A 12,382-nucleotide genomic window follows, 5' to 3' on the forward strand; every position below is an offset into this window, starting at 1 on the left:
TGAAAATAGCAGTTTCTTAATGGGTACTGTGGAAAAGGGTCTGAGACAGACCACTTCCATCCAGAGAGGAAGCAACGCCTCCAGGGAATGCGTCCCATTCCGTTTCCATAGTTTGCTGCAGAATTTAGTGCAGATAATCATACTTTGAGTCATCTCTGAGTTTTGACGTGGACATGTATTGGTCAAAGGAGTCCAATAGCAACAAATGTGTTGTGAAAGTCTTTAAAAAATTGTTTCGATGTGCTTGTTCACATTGTGCTGCAAGTGTGCAGATGATTGGTGTTGCTTTGGAGCATGCACACAGCATGCAGATGTCTGCTGTGTGCTGTGTCTGGGGTTCTTGTGCTGCCATGCTAGCACTGGTCACTGTTCCTGCCCAGTGCCTGGCTTCATCTGGCAGCCGGTGCCTCCGGTTTTTGCCCTTGATCTGAGGGTTCTTCAGACTTCGGGAAGCAATGACTGGTTATCTGACTTCCAGCCTAAGGCTTATTAAAAGAAAAGCATGTGTCCGCATGGGCACACAGGCAGGGATGGGGTTTGGTCCACCTGTCTGTGTCCATAGAACTCTTCTTGCCCCCTGACAGCTTCCATCCAGGGCAGCACCAGGTGATGCCGGCCAGCAAACCACATCCGTCACACTGCCTCCATCCTTTGGTTTTACAGAGGCGGACACCTGCTGCAAGGGTTGGCCAGATGCACCCAGTGAAACAGACACTGCCGAGAAGCCCAGAGGACAGCCCTCCTACTGGTCAAATACAGTCGAGTTAATGAGAATCTCACCAGCAGAACCACACACACACACACACTGTGTGCACATGCATGTGCCCGTGTGCACATGATATGGGTGTACCTGTGTGCACGTGTGCATGTGTGCATATGTGCATGGGACAAGAGCCTGGCATTTCTCCCTGTGATGCCACACTCTGCATTCTCGGAGGCTGTGTCCTGAGATGCTCGGGGGTGTGCTCGTTGCGCCCTGGGAATGCTGGGACCTGTCTGCATGTGGAGGTCTTAGTCCGTGCCTCAGCTTGCAGGGTAGCAGGGCTGCTTGTGCAGGGGAAAGCTCCCGGCCAGAGGGGGCCTTCCCTGGCCCTGTGACTCCCATAATGCATCTCCTGAGCTACTGATGTACTGAATGTGTTGTTTTTTCACACTATTCCAGAAAGCTATCGTGGGGTCCCAAAAGGCCTCCCTCTTAAGCCCAGAGTTAATCTGTGGTGAGAACTTCTGGTGATGTCACCGTCATCCTCTCCCTGGGGAAAGGGGATCCCAGCACCCAGTGGGGCGTCTCCCACAGCTGCTCATTGGCTGTCTTCCATTGTTTTGCTAAGAAGGTGCTCTACTCCTTGCACCCCACCCCCAGTGCTTATCATTACAGTTTCTTTTCAGATACAGTCTTGCATTTCTGCCCTGGGCCCATCTCAGACTAGAATTCATCTCCCTACGCCCCTCAAGGCGAGGAATACAAGTATACCCCACTCCCTCACCTCGTTGAGATAGAGTCTCTCTAGCTGGGTCTTCCCCCAATCGTGCCTTCACTTCCTGTAGGTCTACATGCACCCCTGTTCTGGCTGTTTTCAGTCTTTTGAGGTGATTCAGTACACAAAAAATGAGACCAATACCGGGGGCCTTATTGGTGAGTGCTTGGGATTCATTGGCCCCTGCGCCCTCCTGACTGTTACTTGGCCTCGTCGCTGTCTGCCTGTGGTCAGCCTGGACAGCTCACTTGGCCCCCCACTTCTCTGAGGGGACTTCGGCCATGTGTCTGCACCCACAGAGCTGCCCAAAGCACGCTCCCGGCCTTGCCTCCTGGTCACGAAGCTGGACTCCACTCTGGGCTCAGCTGGGCCTGCATCTGAACCGGTCACGCGGCTGCTGCTCTCTGGGGTGGGCTTTGCTTTCTCTGCCCATTAAAGAATGAAAAGACAGGAACATATTCAAAGCAGACAGCACGTGTTTATTCTGAAGCAAGAGGAAGGGAGCAAGTGGCTCCAAAGAGGAGGCCATCGAGTCCTCCCAAAGGCCGGTTTACAGTCAGGCTCCTCCCCTGCCTCCTCCTGTGTGCTTTGAACCGATTGCTATGGATGGCTTGTGTCCACACTGCCCCAGCTCCGGCCATTTTTGAGTGGGCACCCAGGGCATTATGGGAAAAAGCATCTTGAGTGGGAGTGCAGGGTACTATGGGAACAAGAAGCTCTATGATGGCCATATGTTATCTGCCCCTTGTTATAGCCAAGTTTTTATCTCTATCTACTAACCCTTCCCCTCATTATAATACACTGAGAACTGCAGTCAAGGTGGAAATGAGTAGGAAAGGGCAGCTTCTGTCACCACCTTGGAGATCTTGTTTTTTGTAAAAAAGAAAACTACAAAGAGTTCTTGGTCGATCCAGTCTGCCAAGCCACGGCCTCCTTCATGATACAGGAGCAGAATGGTTGCTGCTCTCCGATGGTATAAGGTCGGGAGCAGCAAGGGCAGTTACAATGGGGTAATTATGAACTTATTGACAAAAATGAAGGCCACTGAGGAGTGCAAGCAGCCTGGGCGCCCAGCTACTGAGCATTTGCTGACAAGAAGCCACACAGCTCTTAGAGATGGCTGTTTTGGCTCCCCAAGCTCTTAGAAGCCTGAGGAGACCAGGCAGGCACTAGTGGATTACACTAGAGACTCATGGTTCAAAGCCAGCCAGAGCAGGAAAGTCCATGAGACTCTGATCTCCAGTAAATTACTCAGAAAAGGCTGGAAGTGTGCTATGGCTCAAGTGGTAGAGCACTAACTTGGAGCAGAAGCAGCCCAGGACCAGCAAAAGACCAAGACCAAGCAGTGGCAGCAGCAGCAGCCTGAGCAGTTTTCTTATTGCCCTCTCTGCCTCCTCACGCTTCACTAAGAACAGCCATGGTGGGCTCCACAGCTGCCTCACAAAAGCCACTCGGGGCTGTCCCAGAGATGGAAGAAGTTTGTTTCCCATACAGAACTTCAGTCCATTCAGCTGCCCTCAAGTGAGCTAATTCCAACAGTCAGACTGCATCGACCCACCCCAGGGACCAGGACTGAGGGGATTTGGAATGCGATGTCACCCTACTTTATAGAGGGGACCCAGGACTGCCAAAGGAAGCCACTGCCAAGGAGGTCAGAGAAAAGTACCCGAAAACCTGTGGAGGGTGGCTGCGTGAATGCCAGAGACCAGCTGCCACGTCCTGGCCTCCCCAGGAGGCCTGAGGCCCGAGGCCCACGTCCATGCAGCAGTGCAAGTGCTGTGCTGCTCTGCCCAGAGGAGTCTGTGCATTACAGGTGAGGTATCAGCCTCCCCAGCCAGGGGAAGAAGGGCCTCGGCCACTGCCTGGCTGGCTGCCACTCCTGGTGGGGACAACCGGAGGAAGAAGAAGTGGACTGCGAGGAGGGAGTGCTCTGGTTTCCCCAGGGAGAAAACCCTTCACTAAGAGGAAAGAAGAGGAGGGAAGAAGAGGAAGAAAAAAGGGGGGCTGCGCCGGGAAGTTTGGCTACCACTAATTGGCCAGAAGGCTCTTCCTGAAGACTCGAGCTGTTAGAACTCCAGTAACTCACGGCTATTCCAGCGCTGGGTGTCAGGTTTTGACAACTTTGTTGTCTTCTCGAGCCCCATGTTGTACAGCAAAATGTCACGTGTGAGGCTTGTGTGAGTGGATGTGATCCTGGTTCTCCTATAGCATAGTCAGGAGCAGCACAGGTGGTCATAGTCGGACATCAAGGTTTTAATATACGGGAGAATGGGGAACAAGGTTTTTCTTCGCGTGGTCACAGCTCTCGATGTCCTCCCCTTCTGCCTTGCCCTAATTTCCTGGACACAGTAGAATCCCTGAAATGATGATTCCCCAACATGCCCAAACCAGGCAGGAAAGGATTTCCAATTCATCAGCAAAACGCTGGAAGTGAACAATGCTTTAAGTGGTAGAGCCTCAGCCTTGAGTGAACAAGCTAAGGGATAGTGCCCCAGCACCAGCATGTGTGTGCATGTGTTCCATGCGCGCACGCACACACAATCTCAATTTGCTCTCAGGGTGGAGACGAAGGTAGAAGGGTTGGAGATGGAGAGCTGTGAACCAAGACAGTCCCTGCTCTCACGTGCATTAGAACCCGGACTCCAACAGCCACGCCATGCCTTCCAGCTTCAACTCATGTGGAAGCCAAGGTGCTTCTCCTTGTGCATCTGTCCCAGAGCGTTCCCGCCTCCTGCCTCCCGGCCCACAGCTCAGCCCGCGCATGCTCAGCCCGCACCACCTGTGCTTCATTGTAAAGTTCTCTGAGCGCTAGGTCGGGTTGCAGCTGTCATCCAGCCTTGTTTTTTTTAGCTATCACACAGGACAGCTGTGTAATCCCTGGAGAACCGCTTCCCATGCAGGAGGTGGCGGAGACAGCCCCGTGGGAGCACTCTGGGCTGTCCCTTGAGTCATGGAATGCCTGCTTGAATGGCCCTGGCTCCAGCAGGTGGCCGTCAGCAGGGGGCTGAAAGACAGTAGAGGCCAGTGCAGCCCAGCCAGGCCCCGTCTGCCGTCTGTTCTTTTGCTTAGGAGCAAATAGCAAGGATGCGGCACCATGCTCTCATCTCCTGGAAACAGGAGGATTCCCTTAAATGTCAGGCTTCCCTTTTGCAAGGCCACTGTTCAAAATGCCCTGCCATTGGCAGAGGCCAACAGGTTCGCCATTAGCATCTGACTACACTAGATTGATGTTGAGTCCCCTGAGAAGCAGCAGTGGAAAAGACTCCCGGAATGCGAACGAGTCCCTGATGGAGGCACCAAGGCAAACCCTTGAGTGTTGGCATGTTCAAGTATTTTGTGTTGTTGCTGGGTGCCTGTGGCTCATGTCTGTAATGTTAGCTACTCAGGAGGCTGAGATCTGAGGATCGTGGTTCAAATCCAGCCCAAGCAGGAAAGTCTGTGAGACTCTTAGCTCCAGTTAACCACCAAAAAGCCACAAGTGGAACTGTGGCTCAAGCAGTAGTCATGAGCAAAAAACCTAAGAGACGGCTCCCAGGCCCTGAGTTAAAATCCTAGGACCACCCTCGCCCCCTAAAAAAAATTGTGCTGTTTATATAGTAGTGACTTATAGGGGTCCCTTTCTATAGAACTGTCTCCTTCCCCACCACCTCCAGAGTACTGCCCTGGAACTCAGCCTCCATTTTCTCAGTCTGTCTTCCCAGCTGTCTTTATTACACCTCAATCACACAGGGCACTCCTGGGCCTTGTTCAGAGAGGGCAGTCAGTGGCATCTGTTTTGGAACTGTTGTTTCCCCTAATTTTGCTTCACTAATTCCACTGGGCCAGTGTTTGTGTGCTGAGCTAGTGTTTGTGCGTGTGCTAGGCCAGTGTGTGTGTCCTAGGCCAGTGTTTGTGCACACACTGGCACTGGGGTTTTAGCTCAAGGCCTCACATTCTCGGTTTTTTCATTCAATGCTGGTGCTCTAGCAGTGGAGCTACAGCTGTACTTCCAGCTCTTTGCTGATTAATTGGAGGCAACAATCTCACAGACCTCCTCCCTGCCCTGTCCATGCTGGCCTTGAACTTCTAGCCTCTGATCTCAGCCTCCTTAACAGCTAAGATCACAGCCATGAGCCGCCAGCCAGTGCCTTGCTAGGTCAGAAATTCTTAACCTGAAGAGAATTCTGTATGTTAGGAAACGTGTAGGCACGCGCACATTTCCTGAATGGTCCACTGTGCTTCCTTTCCCAGGTCTCGAAGGACCAGCCACTGCCAGGGTAGAACTCCAGAGTCGGGATGGGACTGAACATTGGGCTAAGGTCAAGGCTGGGAAGGACTGAGTGGAGGCTACAGACAAGGAGAAAGAAGACACAACATGCTTAGTGGCCCGGTCAGAGGGAGGAGGCATTTGAGTCTACCCTAAACTGAGGTCAGAGCCCCTCCCCAAGCCCCCCAATAAAAGTGAAGGAATTCTGCCGCACACAGTACTTTAAAGTAAAACTAGGCTCCAGAGGCGGCCAGGCCTTGCTGGTCATGGTGAGGTGCAGCCGTGCTGGGTTTGCTACAGAGGAGTGGACTAAATCAATAGCTTGCTGGAGCAAACGGTTTTTTTTAAATACATTTATTAACCAATGTTAACACATTAAATGAATCTATATATTGCTAGTCAGAGCAGCTTACAAAATGCCAGAATGCGTCATAGAACCGGACAGCCACCATGGTAATTACAATGTGCATAGTGGCTAAGCTCCACACTTTGATACAGCTTTACGATTGCAGAAAATTTTCAGTAATGATTCCTAAAACAATCAGTTGTAATTTTTACCTAAAACTTTTACAAAACCAGGCCACAATCTTTTTTTAAATTTTTTTTTTAAACACACAGTTTCACGCTGTAGTAACTTGGAAATGTGCAACCCCGTCAACAGAGACAAAAAAAAAAAAAAAGCCAAAGGAACACGAATCTCACGTTCATGCAGCTATCAGGTAAATATTACATACTCTGGAATGATTTTACACCAAAAATAGTTCCACAATAACTTGCTCTCATAGGGGTGGATCGAAGTTTTAAAACTTGAAAATCAACCAAAGGTGGCCAGGTGTTCTTGGTTGCTCGGCCTTGCTGCCGAGTTCCTCGGCGAGGAGGAGGGGCGGGAGCCGGGAGCCCGGAGCCTGGCAGCCAGTCCCCTGCAGTGCAGGCCGGGCACCAGCTGGCACAGCCGGTTGGTTGGGGAATTCGTGTCGCCCTCGGCGACAGCACAGGGACCAATGATGAGATGTCCTAGAAGGCTGGCTACGCTTTCGTCTTTAGAGTGACCTGACAAACTGGAGAAAACTTTTTTAAAAGGCTTTTCTCCCGATCCATTCACTTGTACTGTGAGTTCACTGCTTTAATAAATATCAAAGGTCTAAATAAATATTTACAAATTATTCCTCTAATCTCAAAAACAAAAACAAAAAAAAGTAACTAAATGGTAAGTGAGAATTTGACTTGGTCTAAGTTCAGTCTTGGGGAGAAAAACCACACATAGCTTGGGAAATATGTTTAAAGAAAAGCAATTTAGGTGTTTCCTGGCTGTACTTTATATCTCTATATGTATATATATATAAAAAAAAGTCCTTATTCAACTATCGATCCATTCCTATTGGTAATGCTTCTTAATCAGACATTCCGCAAAATACAGACTTTTTACAAATCACGTCATCTGTAATACGAGGAAACGGACATGCACTCTTCCTCCGGTGCGCGGCGGGGTCCGGGTGGGCAAGCCGGCCCGGGCTCAGGGCTCAGGGCTCGCTCTCCTTCCAGGGCAGGCAGCTCCCGCACCAGCCACGCCGGGCACTAGGCAGTTAGGATGGCGATCGGGAGGGGTGGGAAGCGTTGAAGAAATTTGTATGCCTCATCTTAAGAATTCCACATATGGGTACAGGTAGTTTTTGGCTTTTTCTTTTTTCGCTTTGCTATTTATCTTGTTACAAGCACTCATGTTAGGACAAAGGATGAAATGTGCAAACTTTAAAATTCTTTTAAATATTCATTTTTTTTCTCTAAGATCCAGCTCAGTAAAAGATTACCCCCAGTTCCCTGCAACTTTTAAACTACAAGATCAAAGCTAGTAATTTGTTATAAAAGTTATATATTGAAAAGAAATAATGAAAAGAAACACAATTGGGAAATATTTAAGAAAACATACGCAGGCCGAGCCCTGCGGTGTCCACCCTGTTCCCTAAATTCGGTCACCCCCCGCTGGCACGGCCAGCAGACGCGCCGCAGCAGCGGGGGCTGCACAGGACCAGCTCCACCAGGGCAAGAGAAGTGTCACATCAGGTAGTATGTTTGATTTCTGAAACAGTTCTGAGTTCTCATGTTCAGGTCCACGCTAAACGTGTCTTGGTTCAACTCGCTTGTGTTCACCTGGTTTTAAAGATCTGTTGTCTAAAGGTTAAAATCTCTGTAAAACCTAAAAATGTTTCCAAATTTGCTGAAAATGCAACAAATTCTCAATTAAAATTTATTTAAAATAAGACCCTCCACTGATGTTACTTTCACCCCCTGAAAACTCCGGAGGAGCGTTAACGAAAGATTTTTAAACTACTGTGCAAAATTTCTTCACGAAAAGTGTTTAAAGGCTGGTGCAAATGGGAAGCGAACTCGGAACAATTTGGCTTCTTGGAAACAAAAACCGCGGTGTCTGAGGAGCGCGGGCGAGGGCGGCCGCGGCCGGCCGGGGCTTCATCTTTTCCGGCGGCAGGTGCGCTTGTGCTCCGCGTGCCAGTGCTCCTGCTGGCACTTGATGGAGCAGTACGACGTGTTCCAGCAGCAGTGGTACATGGCCTCCTCCTCGCAGTTGTAGCACTGCAGGGAAGCAGAGGCGTGGGTTAGGACAGCGGGGCTCTGGGCCTACCCACGCCTCCCGGCTGGAGCAGGCAGCAGGGGGATCTGCTCCAGCCTGTGCCAGCACCCCTGCACTCCTTCCCCACCACCGCCTCTCTGTTCATCTGGACAGATCTCTCTCTCCCCGTCTCTCACTCTGCAAGCTGGGGCAGAAGGTGTGGAGGGAGGAGACACAGCGAAGCCCCGCACGCTGAGCTGCGCAACAGATTCCCAGCACCTTGGCTGGATGGTTGGGGGATGGAGAAGTAAAGGCTGAGCTGAGAGCCGCGGGCGGGAGAGCACAGGCCCGGCAGCAGTCTGTGTCCATGCGCAGATGGGTCTAGAAATCTGGTTTAAAAAAGGTCCTGTAATTTCCTTCTCGATCATGTGTTGTTCTTTGGTGTCTGTGACACCCACAGAGGCCCTGTGTGAAGTGCTGCTCAGCACAGCACGAGTGCAACTCTCTCTGATAACCCCGAGCTCTGGGACTAGCCTCTGGGGCTCGGACCCCAGTGCTCATGCGACTTCACACTAAGTTTACTGACTTCCTTTTCACCTTTAAATAACAGCAGCACCATCTTCCCGCCCTCCGGCCCCATCCCGTCTGCTTCTCCTGCATTCCTCTCTCTCTCTGCAGCTACACCGATGACCCAGTTTCACCATGGTCCTCCTCTCTCATCTTAACATCTGTTTGCCCCGTGTGTGTGTGTGTGTGTGTGTGTATGCACGCGTGCCAGTATCAGGACTTGAACAAGGCCTCAACACTCTGCTTGCTGGTGGCTGGTACTCTACCACTTAAGCCACACCTCTATTCCAGCACTTGGCTGGAGCAGTCTTGCAGCAATTTCTGCCCTAGCTTTGAACTTCAATCCTCTGATCTCCATCCTGAGTAGCTAGGATTACAGGCATGCCCAACACCAGCTGCACACCTAGTATGTGGCACCTGACATGCTCACACGCTCTCACCCTCAGTCCCGAGTGATGCTCAGTCACATGACCACCTGCAGGTGAAAGGTGAGGGGACTGGAATTTGGGAGGGGGAGGAGTGGGGTTTGCTAGGGCAGGCTCTCCACCACGTGAGCCTCACCCCCAGGCCTTTTTGCCTTTGTTATTTTCCCAGTAGGCTCTTAATTTTTCCTGGGGCATCATTGAACCTTGAGCCTCTAGATCTCCACCTACTTAGTAGCTAAAACTGTAGATTTCAGCCACCATGCCCAGATAATAAAAAATGTTAAATCAACTTAAGTTGACAACTTTACAGTTGGTCTCATTTGGAAAAATAATTGCTGCACACGCCCCGTACACCTTCCCAAGTGTTTTGTCACACTCGTGGTATGCTTTCTGGAACGTGAAAGAAGAGAATGGCGATAGTTACCCACTGCTTCTTCTTGGTCTGGGAAATGAGTTGCTTGTGCTGTGTCGCTAGCTTCTTGATCTCTTCTACAAACTCTTCTTTGCATTTTTCCTTTACTTGCTTACACTTCCTGTCCATCTCACCCTGCATGTTGGCGACCGCCTTATTTACGGCTTGTCTCTTCTCTTCCTCCATTTCAGATCGCAGCTGCAAGGGAAAGGAGTCAACCCTACTTGTCCCGGGCCACCCACATCCACGCGCTTCATGCGCTGTCCACGTGCCTTGTCCTTTGCTTCCCTAAGATGTGCAGGAAAGCGTTGTTAAGGAAACTACTATAAGAGACCCTGGCACATACCACCCTTCTCCAGGGCAGCCGGTCCCTGGTGGAGGCTCTTTCTCCAGGGAGCCCATGGTGGGAAACCGCTTTACCTTTTCCAGAGCTTCGCGGACAACTCTCTCCGTCTCCCGCTTGTGGTCCGACTTCATCCGGTCTTTGAAGTCATTGAAGATTTTGGTGTACTTGTCATGGCACACGCTCTGGCAGGCCCCATCGCCGGTGGTCTGTGTGCCACGGTGCAGCATACGTGGGGAGGAGGCACTTAGCTTCTTGGTCTGAGTGGACACGGACACTTTCTCAATCGGCTGAGGCATCGTGGGGATTTCCTGGCTGGAACTCACCGCTTCCGTTTCCGGCTCTGGCTCCTGAAAGGCAGGAAGTGCTTAGACGTGAAACAAGGCAACCGAACTCATTCATGATAGACTTCTACTGGGATAAATATCCAGCGATGCACATAAATAGTGGAATATGCTGCTGGTAAAACCCAAGTTGGGTTAGTATGTGAGGGCTGCGGGTACCCGGGGAAGAGGGACTATGCACTCCGGATCACCACGATCACGAAAATTAATGTTGAAAATAAGGCCAGGGTCAGAGCCAAGACCTCTGGACGAGCCCTGTGGAGGAGTGTGAGTGTGTGTGTGTGTGTGTGTGTGTGTGTGTGTGTGTTGGCTTTCTCTGATGTAATATCACAGTGAGGAAGGTGGATGCAGTAGATGGATCTGATGCAAACCTTTGTCATGAGTATGTGAAAGATGTCTGTGCTTATTGAGACAACTTGAGGAAGAGCTGTCATATAGACCAAAACACCTGCTGGGAACATGACAGCCATTTCAACAGACTGGCTAGTGTGGGGGGGCTGCAGGTGACCCCGTGTTCATGACTGTCACTGCACCCAGAGATGCTGCACTGGCTGGTGTCATTGCTGTGGTCAGTGAGGCAGATCTGAAGAAATGTCTCTTCTGGAAATGGCCAACTTTATTTTGTGACTAACAATACTTAAAAGCTCCAAATCAGACCAATGGAAAGGAAGATTCTACAAGCTTTGAACTTGGGGCTGGGCTGCCCTCTGCCCTGCCCATCCTCTGCAGAGGACTGAGAATCGGAATACCTGGCAGAATGGACTGTGCTAGGCTAGGAAAGGGTGCTCTTGGCAGAATGGACTGTGCTAGGCTAGGAAAGGGTGCTCTTTCCTCTCCGCGGAACTTTTTGCTTTGCACTGAAAATTCTGGACAATGGTGAATGGACACACCTCACAGCATCACCTTTCTACACTGATAGGCAACACCTGGCTAAGAACATCGTCACAGCAAATCAGGGATTTACAAAGCACAGGACTGACGAGAACAGCTACACCCCATGTAGGCGGGCCAAGTGTCAGCTCTCCATCATGGACATTCCACACTGCCAAAGATGTAGCCAAGGCAGTGACAAAGTGTCACTTGTCAACCTGAGGTGGCGTACTATGATAGTAGCTGCAAACCAAATTGGCACCATGTGCCGCTTGGACATACTAGACTGTGTTTACTGGGATTGTAATGACAGTTGTGGCCATTTGTACTTTTAACAGCTTAACTCCTCTGAACGTGGTTACCACCTATTCTGGAATAAGCTGTAAGTCATAAAGAAAGGGCATTTTAAAAAATCTTTTAAGCTGCTTCAGGTTTCCAGGGACTCCAACTAAGGTACACAATTGTCATTTCTATGTTTGTATATGTGGCTCTTTTATGTGCCTGGATTTTATTTCTAATAGGTGAACATGAATATACCCGTTCCTCTAAGGGGCATAACTGGGAGTGGGCCAGGCCAGTTCTGCCTCACCGAGGACCTCTACTTCGCTCAAGCTGGGCTGCGGTGCTTGCTGGCCTGCTTCTGTCCTCTGATGTCTTGAGCTATTCACTTATCTTTTTTTTATTTTCTCACTTTTAAAAAAACAGTCTAAATCCAGTTTTTGTTTTATGTATTTGTTTTGTTTACTGGTTAGGAAAATAAAACAGGATGTTCAGAACAAAAAAAGTTAATTTGCCCCACCTGTCTGAATCTCCTCCACCTGAAGGATAGCGGCTAGCCTCCTGAACTTCTGGAAGCCTCCATGTATATGAGTGCTGTGTAGAGGTCTGTAATGGTTCCATTCCACAAACAGCAGCATTCCTTCCCACATGTGTATCCTTTTTGCATTTATGCCTCACATGCTACAGAGACTGCGTGCAATGTACACAGCTATTGCCCTGTTGACATTTGGACTGCATTTGACCACCGTCTGTACAATGTCAGTTAATGATGATTTTATAACATTATTTTCTGATGTGATAGATTTCCCAGAGTGTATGTGTTGAGGCAGTCAGGTACTTCCTCAGTCATTA

The 12,382-nt window shown here is 50.0% G+C and overlaps 1 protein-coding gene across 4 annotated transcripts in view; it reads right to left on the reverse strand.

Annotated features, from left to right (window-relative positions):
- Positions 1 to 6,068: 6,068 nt before the first annotated feature.
- Positions 6,069 to 12,382, reverse strand: part of Zmynd11 (zinc finger, MYND-type containing 11) — a 97,572-nt gene continuing 91,258 nt past the window's right edge. For all 4 annotated transcript variants that reach the window (XM_013009355.1, XM_013009353.1, XM_013009352.1 and 1 more), the window contains 3 exons: positions 10,115 to 10,387; positions 9,707 to 9,892; positions 6,069 to 8,313 (listed from right to left, as the gene is read on the reverse strand). In XM_013009355.1, the coding sequence (XP_012864809.1) occupies positions 8,191 to 8,313; positions 9,707 to 9,892; positions 10,115 to 10,387 (582 nt within the window). In that variant the 3' untranslated portion in view covers positions 6,069 to 8,190. The remainder of the gene's footprint in view (positions 8,314 to 9,706; positions 9,893 to 10,114; positions 10,388 to 12,382) is intronic.

The sequence above is a fragment of the Dipodomys ordii genome, unplaced genomic scaffold, assembly GCF_000151885.1.
Source record: "Dipodomys ordii isolate 6190 unplaced genomic scaffold, Dord_2.0 Scaffold9, whole genome shotgun sequence".
Taxonomy (NCBI): domain Eukaryota; kingdom Metazoa; phylum Chordata; class Mammalia; order Rodentia; family Heteromyidae; genus Dipodomys; species Dipodomys ordii.